Genomic DNA, 23,130 nt, shown 5'->3' on the forward strand with positions numbered 1-23,130 from the left:
CTACAAGGGCAAGAAATCAGGCTGGCCTCCAACTTGTCTAAGCAACACTGACTCCAGAGGCCAGATGGGTGTGATGTATGACACAAATGTACCTCAAGTGCAAGGGCAACCTGTGGACATCCCAAAGGTGAAAGAACTCAGGGAGTATGGCACCAGTTACCCTTTCTCGAAAAAGTTACTCAGTGATGAAATCCAGTGAATTAAAATCAATGCATCAAAATAAATAACTTGGGAATAGAAAAAGCTGTGCTAAAAATGATGGTGGTGAGCCAAGACGACCCAACTGTGAGAATCGTCGTGACAGATGGTTAATACTGAACCCTGACAATGTGAAAAAATAAATATTGGGTTGTCGGAAAAGTCATGATGCATTTTTGCAACGAAAAACATAAAAAAAAATACGTCATGACTTTTCCGACAACCCAATAAATAAAATTGAGGTGTGGCGGTGAAGAGGTGAGAAGAAACGGAAGTGCTAATTACCTAATATGGGAAACATGAAATTAAAAAAAATAGTAACCCTGGCTTCTTAAAGATTTTAATAATCTTGGGGTTCTTTTTTAAATAAATAAACTCAGAAGGATATTTCAGACAATTCCTCAATCTAATGAAATATTTATGTGAAATTCAGCAATTCTTTCATCTCAATTTGTTTCTTTTTCTTTTACCAAATCCACATAAGTCAAATAAATTAAGCATAAAATTAAGCATCAAACAAGTAAATAAAATTAAACAGGAAATTAAACCTGAAGCTCAGCAATTATTCAGTTTGACTTGGTTTCTCTTGTGTTAAGTTTTCATAAAATTAAACAATATATTGTACTAAAAACAAGTATAGTATGATCACATGTCAATAAAATAATATTGATCCATCCATCCATTCCTCTGTCTTCTATCCATCCATCTCTATATATGGTTTAAAGATTTTTTATAGAGGTTAAGAGCTGGGGCCTGAGTCAGCTTGGTTTGATACCAGGCAAGTTACTTAAGCTTTCTGGCCCTCATCTGTAAAAAGGGGATAATAGCAGCATTTATGACATAAGTGTTTTGTGGAGACTGTATAAAATAATACACAGAGACTTTAGATCAGCACCTATTATGTAGCAGGCACTCAATAAGCACTGGTTAGTCCTAGTTTCACCAGGATCTAGATGATATTTTACTTTCTTCTCTGTATTCTTCTATACTTTGACAAAACATTACATATATTTTAGAGTTACCCTAACTTATTAGTAACGTTCTAGCAAGAATATTATCTCAAATATCTAATTTGGACAGTTCCACTACTTTCATTTGATTTAATTATTTTACGTGATAAAACATTTACAAATGTGCGATTCTACAAAGAAAGCTGGGAGAAAAAAATTACTCCATTTCTATAAACATACAGTCATATTTTTAGGAGCCCATCTGTGCTTATTTTAAACCACATCCACAAATTCCTTGAACCTTCTCCATTCAAAAGGTGCAGCCTAATTCCTCTCCCCTTGAGTATAAGTTAGACTTAATGAACCGTTTCTAAAAAATAAAGTAGGACTGAACGTGATGGTATGTAACTTCTAAGACTGAGTCATAAAAAAACATTGCTGCTTTCTCCTTGTTCTCTCTCTCTCTCTCTCTCTCGTCACCTGCAATGAGGGAAGCTAACTACCATATTATGGGGACACTCTAAGGACCCTATATAGAGGTACACATGATGAGGAGTCAAGGCCTCCTGCCAACAACCAGCAAGGAACTGAGGACTCCATCCAATAGCCAAATGAGTGATACATCTTGGAAGTTGACCCTCCAGTCCCAGTCAAGCCTTCAGACTATAGTCACGGCCAACAGTGTGACTGCAGCCTCATGAGCCAGAATCACTCAGCTAAGGCACCATCTGTGCTAGATGACAGATGTTTGTTGTTTCAAGTAGCTACATTTTGGAGTAATAGTCATGCAGCAATAGATAACTAATGCATCACCTATTTGGTAAAGAAATATAAAGCCACAAGTTTTAGTTATAATACTGGCAAAGTAGCTTCTATCACACTCTTTTAAGAACAGTAATTATACACTCTGGACAAAATATTGATTTAAAAAACTCTTTAAACACAACTTTTTAAGATCACTGGAATGCAACCAGAAGAAGGCAGAGGCAGGCAAGGGATTCAATTCTTGAAAGAAGGGAACAATACCGGATATGATCCAAGTTTATAAGGCTTCTCCTCTAAGGGAACTCCCCATTTCTCTGGTACAGAGAAGCTAGAACTCAAGCAGGAAAGTGCATTCTTGTTCTCCTGAGGAGTCGTGGGATGGAGTTTGGGACTGCGAGAGCAGCTAGCAATTGAGAGAAATCCCAGAAAGGAGAGTGTTACAGAAGAGGACATATAAACTCCCCTCAAATATTGGTTGACCTCTGAACTAAACATGTTTGAGCAAGACTCTAAGAAGTCCAGGAGGAGAGGAACAGCTGGAGGCTGAATGAGCTAAGCAGATATTTCAGCTGCTATCCACTGCAGGGGAGTCAATTTGGAGTGTGAGTCTTGTTAACTTAGAGATCTTGGTAAACATTTCAGTCTTTCCATTGAAATACTAGCAGGGTCATGATCTAAGAGTAAAGACTATGTGCTTGGGCTAAAGGAATTTCCCTAAGGCTAAGGGCAAATCAGAAAGAGATCAGCCATTAAAAAAATAAAAAAAAAAAGAATCATCAAGCTTCTACAACTTAAAACTGAACTGACTGCTAGAACAAAATTCAACAGTACTCAGACAAGGATAACAGAATCCAGAGTCTCTACAATGTAATATAACAATGTCTACTGTACAATTAAAAATTACTAGACATGTGCAAAGAAAGAGGAATATGTGACCCATTGTAAGAAGAAAAGTTAATCATTAGAAACATAGCCCCAAATGACTTAGATATTGGAATTAGTACAAAAGACTTTAAAGTAACTCTTATAAATATGTTAAAGAGTCTAAAATAAAAATATATCATGGGTGAAGAGAAGGGGCAACTCAGAATAGAGTTGGAGACAGTTAAAAAAGAGCCAAATGGAAATCATAGGACAGAAAAGCACAATATCTGAAAGTAAAAAATAAAAAAAAAATCATTGGATGGGATTAACAAATTGGATACATTAAAATAAAGGATCAGGGAACCTGAGGGCAGTGCAATAGAAATAATCTGATTTGAAGCACACAGAGAAAAAAAAAGAATTAAAAAAAATAAATACATCCTAGACAACCTTTGAGGTAGATCAAACAATCTAACAACTACAACTAGTGCCCAAAGAGAAGGGAGAGAAAACGGAGTTGAAAAAAATACTTGAAGAAATGTTTCCAAATTCGATTTAGATAAACAAAAAAGAACACACTAGGAAGCACAGCAAACCCCAAGCTGGATACATATGAAGACAATTACACCAAAGAACAGGTAGAAAGAAACACATGATAAAAGCAGGCAGAGGAACAAATCACATTCGCAAAGAGGACCAACAATAAGGATGACACCTAACTCGCCACCAAGAACAATGAGTGCCAGAAGACAATGGAACAACCTCTTTAAAATGCTGAAGAAAACATGTCACACCAGAATTCTATGTCCAGCAAAATTTCCCTCAAAATAAAGACTCTTTCCAAAAAAAGCTGAGATTCATTTCTCACCAGCATGGCTGCACGTCAAGAAATACTAAAAGAAATTCTCCGGCTGAAGAAAAATTGGAAGCAGATGGAAATCAAAGCTAGAAAGTACGGAAGAGCCCTGAGCATGGGAAATATATTTCTTTTAATGGGTATTCTAAAGTCAACTATTTAAAGCAAGAATAGTAATGCATGGTGGTTTACAACATACGACATCAAACATATAGACACAATAGCACAAAAGGACGAGTGAGTGTGAAATCAAATAATCTTTGTAGGTGCATGTATTAACACATGAAGCAGTATAATATTAATTCCAGATAGACTGGGTAGGTTAGGATATACATTTTAATCTCCTGATATTTTAATCTCCTAATATATAATCAGGTACAGCTCCTGGTCAGCTCCAGGGGCATCTCAGAGAAATTCCCTGGTGAATACGTGCACACTCGGAGACAGAGGCTATGTTGGGGTGCCTGAAGGCTGCCCTGTCCAGGGGTGGCCTTGGAGGGAGGGGAAGGAGGAAGGGGTGGCTGCCTGTGTGGAGAGGATGAAGCTGTCACACGCTGTCACAGGTTCCCTGGGTCCATGCCAGCCTCACCCCACACTCGCATCTCCATGGCCAGTCAGGACCATGGTCCCAATCCCTCTGTAGCACGCTCCATGCTACAGACCCTCCTGTTTCCTCAGCACTTCCTGCATTTCTTCCTCCCACGCCAAACTCATGCATCTGCCTTCACTGCCTGCTTGCCCAGCCACTCCGTCTGCCGCTGTCACTTCAGGACTTGGTCCTGTATTGTCTTTCGTGTTGACACTGTTCAAAGGCCTGCTGAGCTCCTGGAGGTCCAAACTGCCTGTCATCTCTGTGTTCCGCCCCTCACTGACTAGCACAGCATTATATGTGTAGATCGTGCTCAAATACATTAAATGTATTAATTCAAAGTATTTCTGCTCCCAGGCCTGGGCAGTAGAGGTGCTCTCTGCAGAACTCGGGAAACTTGGGTAGACAATTCTGCAAATCCAGTGAGAACAAACCACAGTCACTGTATTTTCACTGACTCCTCAGCACGGTCCACGGTACGGGGGTTACAGACCAACCTGACCCCAGAGCCCTCTACACCATCTCTTCTCCAACACCCTCTGGGGGTCCTGTTACAAGGCGATTCTGGCTCAGTGGATCTGGGCTGGGCACTAGGATTCTGTATTCCTAACAGCTCCCAGATGACATCAATGCTGCCAGTCCAGGGACTATGGGGAGCAAGGCTCAGACAGCCCCAAAGGTGGAGTCCGTTCCTTACTCAAAGCAGCACAGATCATTTTTATATTGCCTCTGAGAGTTTCAGTGGAAGGGACAGACTGGCTCAGAGGCTCCCTGCGGACTCAGCCCTGAGCCAATGCTCTCACACATGGCATCTGACTTCATCCTCACAACAGACCTGTGGAGGCAGCTGTGTCGTTGTCACTCTTCCCCCACAGGGGAAGGAACCGAGGCTCAGAGAGGCTACTTCAGTTGTCCAAGGACACACAGCCAGTGGATGTTGGGAATGAGATCAGTACCCAAGTCAGCCTGGTCTTACAGTTCATGGGGAGGCTTCTCGGGCACCTTCCCTCATCAGAAGCCCCAGGGAGAACTTACACATCTCAGTGTAAAAGAACTATCCATGAAGGAGTGAGACAGTCTCCTGATTTGTCCTGCAGGACACACCCTTGACGACTAATGCTGTCATAGAGTGACAGATCCTGGCCACTTCAGAGACTTCCAAGGGAAAGGGAAGGCAGAGAACCCTAATTAAGTCAAAGCTGGGGACCTTCCTTTCAAAACTCAAGAAGTTCTCCAAGGACAGGGTGATTCAGGGAACCCCGGGCCCCAGCCCCCCACCTTGCGCTGCCCATAGCACAGCAGCAGAGATGGGAGTGAGGGTGAGCACCACCAAGCCGAGACAGCATCCCAGGGGAGCGGGCAGTGCCCGAGGCTCTGTGCCGTCGAGGACCACGCAGAGCACAGCTGATGGTGTGCCAGGTGGCACAGTCACACTGCCAGACTGGGGTGGGGAACGGGAAGGCCCTTTGCTCTAAAGCCACCCCAGCTTGACTCACAAATGGAAAAGCTAAACAACAGTGCCAGAGACCGCTGGGGTCAGGGACCTGGAGACCTGACCCCAGGGGAACAAGATGAGGGGGGCAGATAGACTTGGGGAGCACTTCATGGAGCACAGGGGCACAAGCTGGCCAAGTTATGGGGGCTGAACCAAATGGAGAGGTGGGGAGAGGCTTCTGGGGTGATGGGAATCCTACAAGCCCAGGGAGGACCAGGTGTGTCTGGGGGCTGCTGTGACAAATGTCCTCTGGCTAAAGCTGGGGACGTGGGCAGGAGAAGTGGGCTTGCAGGCTCGGGACCGAGGACAGGCCTGAGTCCCAGGCAGACTGTAGACTGTCAGGAAAGTGACCGGGAGCCACTGCAGGACAGTAAGCAGGGGCGCCAGTGTGGCCTTTTAGGAGGAGTGGTCTGGTTGACAATGGTGACTCAGTGGCCAGACTAGCAGGACCATAAGAAAGAAAGAGGGTGCCTTTGTAACGGGCCCCATGATGGCTTTTTAGGCAAAATAGTGAGCACTCCCTCTGCCTCCAGGCCCAGTTGCATGTCCTGGCTGCCTGGCGGTGGCACAGGTGACATGAGGCTTCAGGCCCCGGGGTCCGACACAGTGGGCAGAGGCCAATGGAGGTGACGTTGCTGACACTCGCAGAAAGGGACGCCTTGGACATCGCTGCCCAGGCCCCGAAACTCCCCGGCTGCACGTGCCCAGACCTTACCTCCTATTTTGGCGTTGTATGCTATGCCCACGATGCAGTAAGAGTTGTTGGCTGAGGCGGCTACTTCTCCCGCACAACGAGTGCCATGTCTGAAGCAAAGGGAAATTGAGGTTAGGACTCGGCCCAGCACTTGAGTGGACTCAGGGCGCTGCTCAGTCCTCAGCTGAGAAGAGTCAGTTCTCGCAATGCCCAGAATGACGCAGAAGCCATTTCCTGTGTCCCCGCTCATCACCAGCCGCCCTCTGCCAACCTGCTCTGGGGGTGGGGGAGTATCAAGCCAGGCTTTGCACAGTGTCTGGAACATTTGGAAGCTGAGAGGCCTTCCCACCACCCTGAACGTGACGAGCAAGTGTGTGGGGGTCGTCTTGCCACACTGCACATCGGAGTGGGGGCTCCTGTCCCCTGGGCCCAGTGCCTGGCCTCCGCATTCCTGAGGCTGACAATACATCACTCGGCACACACAGGTACAGTGCAAACACCTGAGTGGCTGACAGGACAGAAGGAAGGGAGAACAAGCACTTAGGTCTTGTGCCCTGTGTACCTACCAGCCCCTGCTCACCTGGAATAGGCCTCCCGCCATTTCCACGCCACTTAAGCAGGAGCTGAGAATGCTCGAAGCTGAACGCCCAGCGGCAGTGGGGGGACTATGAAGAAATTGCCAGAAAAAGGAATTGCTTTCTTCAGTAATGATCCCAGTGTGCAGTGTGCGGCATCCGGCCAAAACATGGCGAGTTTAAATAGCACGTCTTTGAGAGGCGTCCACAGGGGATTAGAATCCTCGATGTAAATTTAAAACCGCTTTTAAAAATAGCACCGGGCTGGTGTGTTAGCCTGAGGGAGGGGACTCACCCATCTGTCTCTGAGCCTTGTGCAGCCCCTATGGCCAGGGCTGTTGAGGAAGTCACAGGGTTCAGTATGTCACCCAGGACTAACCCCGCCCGTCCAGCGCCACTGTGTGCTATCTGGATCACTCCTCCTTGCCCTGTGGACATGTGGCCAGGAGGGGAGGTGCCATGCAGCCCAGGCACGTCCTGCTGAGCAGGAAGGGCACCTTGGGACCTAAGGCAGGGACAGTGGCCCCTGGGGCTCTGCAGTCTGTGCTGGTGATCACAGCAGCCAGTTGAACATCCTCTCCCAGCACCGTGTGGGTCCCAGGATTGCAACCTCAGAATAAAGCCACCCGAAAACTAAAATACGACAGTGGGGGGATACACCATGGCCAGTGTTGTGCTGAGAAGAAAGAAAGGGCTTTTGTCCTTTTCCTCTAAATATTTCTGGGAGCATGGTAAGAGCTCAGGGCAGGGGGCATTGACAACAGAGAAAGGACAAGCAGACAGAGCAAATGAACGCCCAGGACCAGGTGTGAGACACTGGACTCCAATCACAGGGCTGCCATTTACAATACACAAGTCACCGATCGCTCCTGACCCCATCACCTTCATCTGCAAAGGGATGATGCCACCCTGGTTGACTGGGCAACCATGGTGTGTCCTTGTCACATCACCACCCCCGACCCTGGGAGATCGGGAGCACCCTCTCCACGGGAACTCAGTAAAGTGACCCAACTCACACAAGCCACATAGCTAGGAGCGGTAGAGCTGGAGTTTGAACCAGAGCTGTCCGACATCACTCATGCCCTTCCGCCTGCCTTCCGTCACAGAGTCAAAAAGAAGCTCGGGCATGTGACTCATGCGCTCAAGTCGCAAGCTGCTATCTTAACATACTGGTGGTGGAGACCATCAGATTTAACAATTATTCTTCAAATATTATAACAAAATTGGAAACAGGAACAGTATTGGTCAAACATCCATCTCCAGCCGGCCATTTTTAGAGGTGACACTCCTAAGGAAGAGGCTAAGTCCACGGCGGCTGCCAGGAGGCTGCCTGGGTAAGCCAGGCGGCGAGAGGCGCCTACACCCGTCACCTTCCTAGCGTCCCTTCTGTGGGTCAGTTCAATGGAGCCTCCACAGGGAGAGGGGATGGTGAGGGAGGCAAGAGGGGACCAAGTGACATACTTGTTTTCATTGCTGGCATCATATCGTGGAGATGGGTCATAATCGTTTCCATTAACGTCATAACTTGCATAAGGATCCTAAGAAATGAAATCTCAGTGAGTGAAGAGCACAGCACAGCATATCACAGCCCTGTTCTAAGTTATTTTTATAACTCTCGGAAAAGAGAGGACAACATGCACCTGGTACTCTGCCACAGTAGCTATCATCTCATAGATGTTTTCACGGTGGTAAAATACATGCAAAATTTACCATCCTAACCACGCTTAAGTACACAGGTCAACGCCATTCGGTACATTCATATTGTTGGGCGCCCATCACCACCATTTTTCTACCAAACTCTTTTCATCTCACAAAACGGAGACTCTGCCCCCATTACACATGAGCTCCCTGTCCCCTCCCCTGGCCCCTGGTATCCACCCTTCTGCTGTCCTTATAAATGTGATTATTCTAGGATCCTCAGCTAAGTGGAATCAGACAGGATTTGTCCTTTTGTCACTGGCTGGTGTCACTTAGAACGTTTTCAAGGTTCCTCCAAGTCGCAGCAGGTCGGCCTTTCCTTTATTTTATATATTTAATATGTGTGTTTTTGTTTCTACACTTATAATAATCGTATTGATATAATTTTACACCTTCCATTTAAAACAGATCATAAAAGCTCTCTGGTGTTGTCGACACAGTCCACAAAACTGTCGTTTTTAAGGGCTGCATAGGTGTCTATCAGGTGGATGTGATATGATTGAATTAACCATTGTTAGGCAGCCAGGTTCCTTAGACTACGAAAAGCATTTTTCATGTTTACTACGTACCAGGTTCCCTTTTTTACATCTAAGAACCCATTTCATCACTACAATAACCCCATCAGTGAGTAGTCCTATTATTAACCCCATTTTACAGACGGTGACACTGAGGCACAGAGACATTAGGCAACTTGCCCAAGGTCTCAGGGCTAACAGGTCACAGAGCCTAGACAGGCACCTAGCTGGACTGCGTTCAGCACCCATGTTTAACCCCGTCACTTTTCACATTGTTGATGTTGGTCTGATGACTGTCTCCGTGCACGTGTTTCTAAGATTGTTAGGATCCATTCCTCCGAGGCATATGTGGCTCCTCAAACACGTGCATAAATCCCTCTACAGCACCCCTTCTCCCGGGAAAAGGTTCGTCTCACCAACTCTCCCAGCACAGTTTTCTGTGCCGCCTAATTTCACAGCAGGAACGGCACTTCATTGTTTTTTAAATTTGTACAGTTGACCCTTGAACAATGTGCGGATTAGGGGTACCGACCCCCTACATACAGTTGACAATACGCATATAAATTGTGACTCCCCCAAAACTGAACTGCTAATAGCCTACTGTTGACCAGAAGCCTTACTGATCAAACAAACAGTTGATTAACACCTATGTCATGTGTACTGCATACTGTATTCTTACAATAAAGTAAGCTAGAGAAAAGAAGGTGTCATTAAGAAAATCATAGGGAAGAGAAAATACACTTACAGTATTTATTGAAAAAAATCTATGTATAAGTGGACCTGCTCAGTTCGAACCTGTGTGCACGCAGTTCAAGGTCAACTACTCTTGTGTAAAGGTTAGCAGGTTGCAGGTCTCTCTGCATCAGAGCCGAGGCTCGACTTACATAATTTGGGGCCAGGTCGGGGTGGTTCCTCTCTATGCCGTCATCCAGGATGGTGACCACCACATTTTTCCCTGTGTAGCCCCTCTTCCACGCTGCCTGGACGTTCATTTCCGATCGGCAGCGGCTGTTTTTGTCACTGCAGTGCTGTAATGCACAGAAGACACACGGACACCGTTGACTGGAAGGAACAGACCAAGCAACCCATTTCCAGGAAGAGTCAGGACGGAGGGATCCAGGTGCTTTTTCTGCACCTGCCGATCTTTCATTTCCCCAGGATATCATCTTTACCCGGGAACTCTGTCCAAGGTCTCACCTCACAGCACCTGCTTTCCCCACCGTCCCGGGACTTCCATATAATTTCAAAAGAAATTCACAATTTCTTGTGCTGCCCAGTGTGAAATTAGTGGTTTTTACACTCAAGATGAAGTGCGTGTGTTTGTGGTTATCGTGAGAATCTAGCTTCGTTGGGGGAAATGAACGCACCCATCCCAGACACAGGGCGCTGCAAACGCTGGGGGCAGAGAGAGGCCCTGTCCCACTCACCATGTACCACATGTTGGACCAAATGGGGTCATTGAAATACAGGGCCTGGGGGTCACTCCGCGCCTGTCTCTTCACCCTGCGTTTCACTTCTTGTTGTTGGAGCCATTTCACCTACCAGGGAGAAACGCAGGTACCGTTTAGTTTAAAAATGATCAGATTTCACGTAGCCTTTCTGTAGGTGCTACAGGTATCCTTTTCAGGAATATCTGTGTAACCTTAGACGTCTTGGGTGGTTAGTGCCGAGGAGACACTGTCACTTCAAAATGACTGCAGTTGAGAAATGAGCACTTGTTTGTGTAGGTAGAGGGGGAAATACACAAACTGGTAGATTTTGAAATTTTAATTTAAAAAAAAATTGTGATGTTGCCAATAATTGTCCAGTGACTCTTGTCCCGAATTAAAAGAACGTACGTGTATGGGAATGGAGAGAGCGAACAGAGGAGAGAAACTGGTCAAATGGTTATTGGCAGTTGGAAGCAAGATATTTTACGGTGAGGACATGAATAAGTACATTTCAACAATCCATATATTGGAAATTTTAGCAGCCACTGGAAACATGGTACCAAAACATGCACAGAGAAAAAAAATCTAGAAAGCGATACTGCAAAACATGAATAGTAGCAATTCCTTGGTGGTGACATTATTGCTCATTTAAAATATAAAGATCATTTTCAGGGTCTTAAATGTGTCTTTCCATTGGCATGATCTGCCTTTATACCCAAGGAAGAAAGTCTGAGAAGCAGAATAGTCATATTGAAGAGCAGGAAACCAAGAGCCCAGCTGCCTGGATCCAAAACTCAGTTCCACACCCACAGCTGTGACTCAGAGAGTCTGTCACCCTCCCCGGCCTCAGTGTGCTCATCTGTACAATGGCTCATCACGGCTTGTCACGTTGGGACACTGGCGTGTGGACTGGTATGTGTGAAGGAGTCACACCAGTGCCTGGCCCGCAGCTGTATTATCAACGTGTGTGTGTGTGTGTGTGTGTGTGTGTGTGTGTGTGTGTGNTCACATGGAGAGGGAAAAGAGGTCTCAAGGAAGCCATTGCTGTGTGTCAGATTCTGGGCTTTCGATGGTGACCTCTAGATAAAATCTATGAGGGCTTTAGTTTGTGCGTGTGTGTGTGTGTGTGTGTGTGTGTGTGTGTGTGTGAGAGAGAGTGAGAGAGAGAGAGAGAGAATTCAAGGTGGATGCGTCTTTTCACATTTAAAGGTCATGGGGAAGGGAATTCTCATGCCCTGGACTGAAACAGTTCTGGGTCCAGCTGCCGTGGCCCCACCTGGTCAGAACCGCCCCTGCTGGGCCTCAGCCTGGCGCTGGGGCTGACACAGGAGGAGGAGGACGCCCGGGCCTTGCTCTCAGAGTCTGTGCTCCACTGGGGACTCCCACCAAGCAGCCACAGTGGGAAGCCGGCTCTGGGGACGCACTGGGTGGGGAAGGTGGGGCGAGGAGGAGGAGGGGCATGGGAGCTCAAGGGTGGGGCCCTTGAAGGGTAACCTGGAGGCCAGCCTAAGGCTGGTGACCCCAGACCAGCCCTGAGGCCATAGTGGCCACTGCAGGAGCCACCTAAGGCGACTTAAGCAGGAAATGAAGGCGGCCGAGGGCTGAAGGGGCCAGAAGCTCCTCAGACCTCTCAGCTTCCCCTTCCCCACGCTGTCCCGAGGAGGAGAGCGGAGTTAGCCACATGCAGGGTGGGGCTGACCTAAGGCACCCTTGGTCATCGGCAAAGCAAAACACTTAAAATGAAGTATCACGGCCCACCCCACCACCAGTGTGATCTGGCTGCAAAACACCAGTAGCCTGCGTTCCTTAGAAACGCCACAGAGAGCTCAAAAACAACTTTGGCTTTGGCACTAACGCCAGCCTCAGTCCCACGTCCTAGATACTTTATAATTGCCACTGATAGCTACTTCCATGGAAAATAAAACTGTTCAATGAGATACTCTGCTCATAACACCCTCTGATGACCGCTGTCCCCACCAGGTCCATATATGACTGTCTGAACTAGACGGTATAGTTGGTATAAAATCCCTAAGATGGTATTTCCTAATCTGTGAAACACCTATTGTAACACAGAGTGGTGCATATCACTGATGGCCCCAGGCAACCTGGGATATTCCCGGCCGTCCTGCCTGGCTGACTCTACCCAGTTTACTATCATCCGGTGCCTCTGACTGCTGTCCCCACCACACTTCTAGTCACAGAGAAAAAGGTGGAGTCTCCTCTTCCAAGCCCGAGTGGGTGACGTGGGAAAGCATGCTGCCAGAAGTCACACATAACACCTAATGAGGTGACAGAGTGTGGAATCGTGGCCCCCACTGTTGCAGGCTCTGGGTTAAAAACTCAACGTTTAACACACAATTCTGAGGGGGGCTCTGAGGGCACAGGGGCTACAGCACAGTTTGGGACCAGTCATTAAAATCTTTGATAGCCACCAAGGTACCATCAGGCCAATGGGACTGAATATAATAAATCATTTGTCAGGCTGGGAGACTTCTGGGCCCGAACCCTATGGAGAAGGAACCACAGGTGACCTCACTATCGCCAAACCCGATTCAGCCAGCGGTCACTTGGTCTGGGCGCGCTTTGCATTTCCTCTCTCCAGGCTCCCGTCACCACCTTCCTTCTCCCCCAGCCCCAGGAAAGTACCGGGATCCTGGATTCCTGCACATGGCACCGGCCAGGTCTGTCTGTCCCAATTTCTCTTCCTGTGGTCACGTATGCATGTGCTCATTGAACAAGGTTGCATTTAGCCTATTGTGTGTCTAGTGCTCCACTCTGGGAGCATGGACACGCCTGCTTCCCACCCAGGGCCGAGGCACCCTCTCCTGCTCCTCCAGCCCACTGCGGGGCTCCGCTTTAGGTGTCCCAGGTCGGAACCCAAGAGCCACCTGGCCTCTCTGTGAAGGTCAGAGGTGCCGATGACCCAAAACCAAGTGACTGGAACTTTAGGTCCCCCGTCAACTGGGATCTGCACGTGTCCTTGTAGAGGGGTACCCTCACACCATGTCGGGGGTGATGCTATTTATGATCAAGGAATAGGTGGCTTAGGTTCTCTAAGGATGCGTCACTCAAGGGATTCTCCTCCCAAACTTGGAAACAAATGGTGAAAAGATGAGTTGGTGGTGACAGTACGGGTCAGGGCTGGAGGGGGGCTTACTCAGGAATATTTGCCCCTGTACATGTAATTATCCTTATTAGAAAAGGCAACTTAAGATTCTTTGTAAGATTTAAAGTATTCTCCTTTCCTGGGAGGGCTAGTACAAACGGGAAGTCATATTTCTCTGGCAGTTTACCTAGACCAGGGATCGGCAAACTTTTGAGACGGAAGAGCCGCCAGGAGTCAGCAAACTGTGGCTTGTGAACTGTGGCTCTGAAGTAAAATTGAAAATGAAAATAAAACTATCATAGTTTCACTTATAAAATTTTTAAAGGATATTATTCACATAATGGTGATTATGTAAATATATATTTATGGCTCTCAAATAGTTTTTAAATTGTTGTGAGGGACAGGATTGGCTCTTCCGAGGCCGGCAAACTTTTGAGATGGAATGTACCCAAAGAGTTGCATGTGGCTCACGAGCCGCAGTTTGCCGACACCTGACCTAGACTGTCACTTTACATCGAGGCTTCAATCATGGTGTACTGACCCTCAGGACATCTATAGGAGGGGTTCACACTTTCTCTTGGTCAAAAGTGTATGGGAAGAGGTGGTGGTACACATTTATCCACCTTTTAAGGCCACAGATATTAATTTGGAAAATAAGTCCTAAACCCAAGTAAGCCTGCAAATGAGTGAGCCTGGGGCAAAATAAAATACGAGGTCTGATCACAAAATAATGTGAATGCTGCTGCCAAGTGCCATCCAACAGAAAGACAGGGATCTTCAGTACAGGAAGCAGCCCACCGAACTTTAGTAACAGTATGTGACAAGTTTCAACTTGTTTGGTGCAGTCAGTCGGGTGTGAGCTACAGTTGAGAGAAAGTGTGTTATAAAGTGTGCCATAAATCATCCTCCATCATGACAACGCTCTGTGCCCCATATTGCTTCTGGTATGGCAATTTCTGTCAAATAAAAACATTACAGTGTGTCCTCATCCACCTTATTCTGGTGGTATCTGGTACCGTGAGACTTCTGGTTCTTCCCTAAAGTCAAAATGATCCAGGACATTTAGGTAGCCATGGCAGTGCAACTAAAGACACTCACGAAAGAGGACTTCCAGCACTGTTTCAGGAAGTGGCAAGAACGATGGGATAAGTATGTTCAAAGCGAGGAGGAGTATTTTGAGGGGGATTAATGGTAATATGTCCTTTACTGTAAAACATTTTTTAAAATTTTAATGTTCACCATACGTTTTCATCACACCTCGTACATTTTATAGCTAAGCACGTACGGTAAGTGTTGAACTCTTCTGGAAGGGTCCCCAACTTTCTTGTGAAGAGAACTGATCACTTTCAAAGCCTTCAGATCACTGGGCTGAAGGAAGAGGAAATACTGCTCACAGAACATTCCTGCTCAAGCAACTTCCTCTCCTTGGGTCTGGCAGTGGGTTGACGGGTGGCCTCCCAAAATGTAAACCCAAAACCTGTGAGTGTGACCTTCTTTGGAAAAAAGGATCTTTGCAGATGTAACTAAGGATCTCGAGATGAGATCATGCTGGGTTAACTGCATGTAGCTTAAATCCAATGACAGTGCCCTTATAAAAGAAAGGCAGAGGGAGATTTGAGACAGAGAGGAGGAGGGCTGGTGTGGAGATGGAGGCAGAGATGAGAGTGACGCAGCCACCAGCCAAGGAAGATCTAGAACCACCAGAAGCTGGAAGAAACAAGGAAGATCCTCCCCTCGGGCCTTCAGAGGGACCGGAGTCCTGCTGGTACCTTGATTTCAGACTTATGGACTCCACACAGTCGGACGGTAAATCTCTGTTGTTTTAAGCCACCCAGTTTGTGGTCCTTTGTCACCACAGCCGAGGGGACTAATACAAGTTTACATCATGGCCTTAACCGGGATAGAGATTTTAAAAGGTCCACATGGCCACTCAGCCCTCTGGGGGGGCACGTCCCCCGTGGTAGGGCTTGGCTTGGATGGGGGCTAAGCGCGGAGCCCCCGTGGGATGTTCCCTGCCCATGCCACTTGGACTTGCACTTGTCGTGCTGGGACAGGAGCAGTGAGCTACACGCAGGCATGCCCCCTGCAGTGCAGAGGGGAAGACAGATGCGAGTCATCTCACCCGTCGAGAACCTAAACATACGGCCGCTGGAAGAGTAAGTCAAGTTGGAGGACTTGCAGCCAGCTTCCCAGTGGTGGGGACAATGAGCTGACAGGAGCAGGTGAGGAAGAGACAGTGGGAAAGGCAGGCTATGCAGAGGCTGTGCAGGGGGACAGAGTGAACGTCATCTGAGGAGGATTTTAAAGCCAGTGTAGCTGGGGACCAGGGGCCACAGGGAGGCCAGAGCAAGGAGGAAGATGCGGGAGGCGGGGCGGGACATGGCGACAGGCAGCGGCACTGTCACACGTGTGTTGCCTAGGATCCCTCTGAGGGTGGGGAGCAAACCTGTGAGCAAGGAGGCCTGCAGCAGGCTGGGGAGGCAGGCAGAGTCCAGGTGAGAGGGCCAGGAGCTTGGCCTAGGGCAGGGGGGCAGGGGGGGGGGATACAGGACATGGGCTGGGCGGAGTGGCACAGGCACAGGACGTGGGACAAATGTGGGGTGAGGGAGGCTGCTGCTCGCGTCTCAGAATGAAGACGGCCCTTCTCTCTGAGGCCGAGGTGGGCCAGAGCTGGTGAGGAGGCTCTGGGACATGCTGACTTTGAGATGAGGCATCTAAGGGGAAGTGTCAAGGGTGTCTGTGAAATAATAGAGCACCATCTTTTAAAGGTGCTCTGAGGGGGGGCCAAGGGGCTTAGTTGGTTAGAGCGTGTGCTCTTAACAACAAGGTTGCCGGTTTGACTCCGGCATGGGATGGTGGGCTGCGACCCCCGTGACTGGACTTGGAGCTGAGCTGCACCCTCCCAACTAGATTGAAACAACTACTTGACTTGGAGCTGATGGGTCCTGGAAAAACACACTGTTCCCCAATAATATTTCTTAAAAAAAAAAAAAGAATATTCTGGAATTCAAACTTTTTACCAATTCCAACGGAGGCAAACTTGTGTGGCTGGCCGGGTGGTAGCCCTGCCCCCAGCCCCTCACACAGTTCATCAACCTCGAGATCACTGGTCACTCACTTACTGTCTGTGTGCCTGCACTCGCCAGGAACTTTTTGTTTGTTTGTGCCTCACATGGTTCTAGCACACAAAACGGTCAGATAAAATTCCATCTGTGGTTAATGGAGAGAGCGGCTTCAATGCTGTCTCACTGCTGGAAAGCAACCTGAGCTTGGGCTGAACTCCGGGGGCAAAGTCCCATCCTGCACACCAGCATGCCAACTCCGGTCCTGGAAATCAATTTCCAGTTTCTGAGGTTTAAAGTACTGAAAGGAAGCCTCACACTGAAGGCCCCCGCGGCCCGGAAGGAACTGCCGAGGGCCTGCCTAATAACCTCTTTATCCTTTCATTTCCATCATCAGTCTGGCTGAGGACCGAAGGGAGGGGCCTCCGAACCAGAGTCATCACCCTGAAATGTAAGGGTTGGAAGGCAGCAACGCCGAACTATAACCCAGCTTGGAACCGAGTCAGAACAAGTAATTAAAAAAAAATTTGGGAGTCCTCACAGCGATTGGCCGGCGCTTCTGTAACATCCACCCTTCTCCAGACTTTTGGCAAAAGAACAAGTTCAAAACAAATGCTTTCAGTTTGCTTAAATGACAGCCCTTGGAAAAACCCAGGGACTGATAACTGCAGGCTGAGAACAGCCGAGAACAGCTGGGCTGTTCTCCCAAGGAGAGGGCCAATCAACAAAGCACTTTGAGCAAAATGGTCCTTTTCAAAGATGGTGGTAAAAAAAAAAAAAAAAAAGAATCAAAGGTAATTAAGCACGTAAGAAAACCCATGCACAATTTCTGGTATGAGAGATCAGTGCAAAACGGTGCTTCATAAATGTGTGTGCGACTAAAGACATCTGAAATCCTCTCCCCCACTTGTGTTTGGTTTGGTTTGGTTTTAACCAATGGACACCCGATCAGCTTTTCTGAGAGGTAGGGGTGGACTGTAAATTCCATCGCTCATCAAAGCACTTTTATACAATGGGGACTGGAGTTAATTAAAATAAAATGCCATCTGCATTCGAATGAACTTTATCCTAAGCCCTATAACATTCATTTCCAGTGTGGTCATTCAAACACATGGGCGGCTGGCTTGACATTCCAAAGCCTCTCAATAATATTAAATCATCTTTTCCTTTTCTTAATCATATTAATTACACCGCCCTCCAAATGCTTAGGTGTCACAAAAGGGCTTTTGTGAATGTAGGGAAACATCCTGATGCAAGAAAAGCTCGTAGTAAATACTTCTGTAAAAGAGCTAATTTTGCCTAATATTTCATCAGCATGATGAGGCAGAGTAAATATTAGACTGACAGCTAATTGATCTGGTCTGCGTTAAAACCAGGCTGATTTAAACAGAGGTATTTGGGTTGCGACAGTGATTTGAGCAGTCTCTAATGCTCTCCCTGGGGCTAAAAATGTAATTAGAACTGGGAGACACGGGCCAACGGGTGGGGGAGTCCCGGGCAGGGCGGGAATGCCAGGTTATTTACCTTTCCCCTCTTTCTCCTTTATCGGCAGGGTGCTGTGATACGGGCCTCCCTGGAGCTTATTAAGAAGCCCTTCATAAAAGGGATTTTTACTGGAGAAAACCTAACTGCCATAGTGCTGGCCTAGGAAGTCTCCTCTTCCCTCTCTTTCCTTCCGTGACACAGCTGATGACTGGAGATATTTTGCCCACAGATTCAAACTGAATGTGGGATTTTTAATGCACCTCACATGAGTAAGCCCAGGAGCTCAGATGCTGCTGAGGAGGTGGCCTGGGGCCTTCCCAACACCCCCTCCACACACACACACACACCTCGAACCCTTCTTGCCCTTGGTGCCACCTCAGGCCAGGCTCCTGTGTCCTGCTCCCCTGGGGGCTCCTCCCACATGGAGACCCACTGGGCGTGCATCTCTGCCTCCCCTGGGGCACCTGCAGGTGCACAATTTCTACGTTTGTAAGGAAGGGAAGAGCAGTTGAGTTGAACCCCTCTAAAAGTTTTAAAACTTAGTCACTCAAAAAAAGAGGATGTCTACAAAACACGGGTTGAGCCTCGTATTTCGACTCTGTCTTGGTTCTAACAACTGAAACTGCTTAATTCTCAGAACTCTCCCTCCAGCCCCCGCAGGAAAGGAGACCAAGAAAGCCACTGTCCCTTTCTCATTGCATGCCTATGTTGGGGGATGGGGGCTCCCCCATTGTTCTGTCTGTGTACCCCTTCCTATCAGCGACACTGATGCAGGCCCTGGGTCTGCCCATCCGTCTCCAGCGTTCCCATTCAGCCGGAACGAGTAACTCCAAGCTGGCTTTGCTTCTGAGAGGAAAAAAACTATTCCTCCCCTTTGAGAGACATTTTGAGAGACATACGCTCCACGATGTGGACATGTAGGTATAATCTTAGGCTGTATGATCGGGGAGGTGATGTTTGCTAACGTGCCCGAGCGCAGAGTAATCCATCAGTAACCTTAAATTCCTTTCCGTGCTTTGAAGGAAAAGCGGAATAAGCATCTTGTTTTAGGTCTCTGTCTCTCTGTCTACCCTCCCCGACACCCACCCACCCACCCACCCACCATCACAAAAGGAATTCAGAAATAGATATAGACGTGTCTGCCTTGTCACAGCCCAGTTACACGAATGTACCATGGGGACCACCTCGTCATGTGTTGAAATCAGAACCCCACAACGTGAGGCCATGGGGATGGTGTTTCAGGAGCAGTGTCCAGGGACAAACTGTCTCCCTCTCTCCCCAGCCCCACCCCCCCACCCAGCTCGGGCAATATGAAAGGAGCCACTGCTCTCTGTGGGGTGGCTTGGGACAAAACCAGAAACCCATTTCTCCATGGAAACGTTATTATACATGTTGTCTGGGAAAAGCTGAAATAGTGTCACGTGCCAGCCTGCGAGCCCACACTCAGCACACGGCTCTGAGTGAAGGCCGTTCCATGTTCTGAAACCACGATTTACCAATGGCCACTGCTCTCCATTTACCAATGACCACTGAACTCCATTTCCTGTCACAGCACTCGTCACCCTGGGATGTAACACATGTTTTTCTACTGTATGCTTCATTTTCTGTTGGCCCCACCACTCATTCCAATGGCCCTGCTGTGGACAGAACCTCACACGTGGCAGGTATTCCAATGTCACCTGTCAATGAATGAAGTCATGGAGGCCTCACCGAGTCATCTTAACATTTTATTCTTCCCAAGTGACTGTTGACTGATATTTGTCAAATCTTAATTGCAAATCTATACAGAAAGGAAGTTGAATCAACCATGCAATAAACATTGAAAGTTAAAATGTTACCCTCTTTTCAAATTAGATTTGTTTTAATCTCAAAGACCCCATGAATTTTTTAAGGAAAAAAAGTTACGTTTATCGCCCAAGCTTTTAAATTCATAGTAACCATTAAGATATGCATTATGACAACCACAAAACATCCATATGCCCAATGTCTAATTCATTATTAAAATACTCACTTGACTTGCCTATTCTTTTTGCCTTTGGGGGTAAGATTTATATACTTATCTCCTGTTATTATTGTATATTTTGTTGATTTTTAAACAGTTAAAATATGAATAGATCTATACTCCTTTGATCGTTGCTTCAACCCAAAGTCAAGAATTTAAATTCCCAAGTTTGACAAGGGACCCAAATATTTGGAACATTTTGATGGTCTGATATGCAGTTACACATCTGTCTCGTTTTATTCCAAGTGGATATGGAGAATGAACGACTATCTAGAATCACATTAAAATCCAGACTCAGCCATTTTCAGAACCACAGACCCAAACAAAAAGCAAACAACCCTCCGGGAAAGTCCCCTGCCCGGAAAATCCCCTGTACCTGGGGGTCCATTCTGAGGAAGCTGTGAGGGCCTCTACTACTCAAGGTCGATCGTTTGAAGGTCTTGCTATGATAAAAATGATAATAATTTTCCAGGTTTCCGATCTGCAAAACAAGAAGCAGGAAGTCGTTAGTTAATGCGGTCCTACAAACAGCTTCCAAAGTCCCGCCATCCCACAAAAACCTTCTGGGACCTTCTCTGAGAGGGTCATGCGTCCCGGCTCCTATTTCTGGCATCTGTTAGTGTTTATGAATGTGAAGGTGGATTTACAGATTCCTTTCTGGATAAACAACGAAGCATGCACTCCCCCAGGTCTGAAAGTTTGTGCTATCTTGGCGAAGTTTTTTTAGACACCATTCGTGTTCATTTAGGGTCGCGCATGCCTGAAGTCACTAAGTTAGTGTCAAGTCAGGTCTACACCAAAATATTCATTTCTAAACAAACTCCATCCTCCCCACCCCACGGGTAAACTGAAATATCTAAGAATGAGCATGCTCTCCCAGGCGCAACAAGGGAGCCAAAGAAAACACGCGAATCCATCTGCTTGGGGATTGCGAAAAGGTCAGATGAGAACATCCAAGCCCCCAGGGCATCCCAGTGTTCCGCCAGGGGAGGTTTGCCAGGACAGATTTCAGCTTGAGGCCTGGAAGGAACCAGGAGGGACGATGTGACCCTCGCTGGGTGCCTTCCTGGAGCACCGACTTTCCCTCATGTCTGATGACCCTCGAGCATCAGGACACTGTTTTCAGGTTCTTTCACTGGGTGTTGAAAACAGCCAGGTGGTCACCATCCTTGAAAGAAGAGCTTTTTAAATGAAAATGGACCAAATAGTAAATAGACTCTCAAATCACCCTCTCAGGCTCAACCATCTTCGTCCCCCGACCCCCACCCCAGGCCCCCCGCTTCTGATTAACGGGTGAATTTAAGACAAATTGTCCTATAGAGCAGTTACATGTGGTGATTACAAGCACAGGTTTTCAGTCCGTTAAACCTGGTTCAAAGCCTGCCCACTTCCTTCACCACCATTGGCCATGTGATCTCAGGCAAGAACACTGAACCCCTCGGATCTTGACTCCTTATATGTAAAATGGGGATAAAACCTTGGAGGTACAGAGGACTAAAGTCTACCCCGTTCACAACCACTGACCCCAAGAGAGATGAGCGACTCAGACAGAGACCTGGAGGGGTGTGGGTACCCTGAGTGGCCATTGCCACATCTTTCCACAGGAAGATAAAGCAGATAAGTACAGACAGCACCCACCAGGTATGTTTCCAGCAGTCCTGGCAGTCTGGCTGCCTCCTGTTCCTGGGTTTCAGGCGACCCAGCTTTGCCCTTGAAATAAAGAACTTCCCTTTTCACCTCAGCTGGCTCCAGTGTGTTTCTGTCGCTTACAATCACAGAACATCAAATACTATGACAGTCCCGGGGATTAAACAGGTATCACCCATCTGGTGCCTGCTTTCGTGTACAGACCCTAACGAGTGCTCCACAAATGCTGTCGGGACCCGGGGTCTCTGTCTGGCTCCTCACCAAGCCCCTGCGCCCCCTCACTAGGTCCAGGATGCTTTAGCTTTTGGCCAAGGGTGGGTCTGCACCCCTTCCTGTGGGTGTCCTGGGCTTAGACCCTCTCGGGCTCTCAGTGTCCTCACGACAGTGGCTATTACCTGGACAGGTTGCTCCATGTCTTAAATTATATACACATATAAAAAGAGCCGGCCGAGTGTCTGATGGGCAGTATGTGCTCAATAAATGGTCTTCTGCAACTATGATTCTCAGTTCATTTTCTACCTCGACATTTTTCTGCCATCATCAGCCTCAGGATTTCTGTCCAATTTTGCACATAGCACCTTTATTTCCCCTCCTACAGAGAAGGCACCTCGCTCCCTTCTTCAACAAAGGTAATGGCTATCTATGTCCAAAGGCTCGCCCTAACGTGTACAGAGTTGTTATTCAGCAATAGAGGCAGTGATGGGGGTCCCAAGCTACGGCAGTGTTTCATCAGCACGTTTGCTCACACGCTGTCACCGTCCCTGGGAACTGTTTCATCACTTTTGGTCTTTTAACTCTGGGCACTCACAATGGTTCCCTTTCAGGAACCTAAGAAACACAGGTGCAGCTGCAACCCTAGCCCCTTCAGCCTCCCTGTTAGCCACCCAGGAACCCGCCTTGTCAGATACCCAGCAGGTCACTCCCATCTGTCTGACTCACGCCATGCTGCCCTCTCTGCAGCCCTCCCCTGGCATCAAGCCTGGGTCAGGAGTGTGACGGTTTCATCATGGGCAAAAGGTCAGAAAGGACGAAAGGGTAGCAGAGCAGGAGACGCATGCACCTGACTATGTGTGGAACACAGCCCAGAAAAAGTCAGCTCGGCTGGGATGAAGGGGCATTTCTGATGTAGCTATTATATTTCCCGCTCCGTCCTTCTCCCCACCCCATCTAAGCCCTGACCTACCACAAGCAGTGTCAAC

The 23,130-nt window shown here is 47.6% G+C and overlaps 1 protein-coding gene across 1 annotated transcript in view; it reads right to left on the bottom strand.

The window, feature by feature from the left end:
• Positions 1-23,130, bottom strand: part of LOC109380381 (proprotein convertase subtilisin/kexin type 6) — a 138,989-nt gene that overhangs the window by 81,673 nt on the left and 34,186 nt on the right. The window contains exons 2-6 of the mRNA XM_019637863.1: positions 20,661-20,765; positions 10,627-10,737; positions 10,084-10,227; positions 8,448-8,524; positions 6,433-6,521 (exon numbers count right to left, since the gene is read on the bottom strand). Coding sequence (XP_019493408.1) covers positions 6,433-6,521; positions 8,448-8,524; positions 10,084-10,227; positions 10,627-10,737; positions 20,661-20,672 — 433 coding nt within the window. The 5' untranslated portion in view covers positions 20,673-20,765. The remainder of the gene's footprint in view (positions 1-6,432; positions 6,522-8,447; positions 8,525-10,083; positions 10,228-10,626; positions 10,738-20,660; positions 20,766-23,130) is intronic.

Source organism: Hipposideros armiger, unplaced genomic scaffold (assembly GCF_001890085.2).
Source record: "Hipposideros armiger isolate ML-2016 unplaced genomic scaffold, ASM189008v1 scaffold_35, whole genome shotgun sequence".
Classification (NCBI taxonomy): Eukaryota; Metazoa; Chordata; class Mammalia; order Chiroptera; family Hipposideridae; genus Hipposideros; species Hipposideros armiger.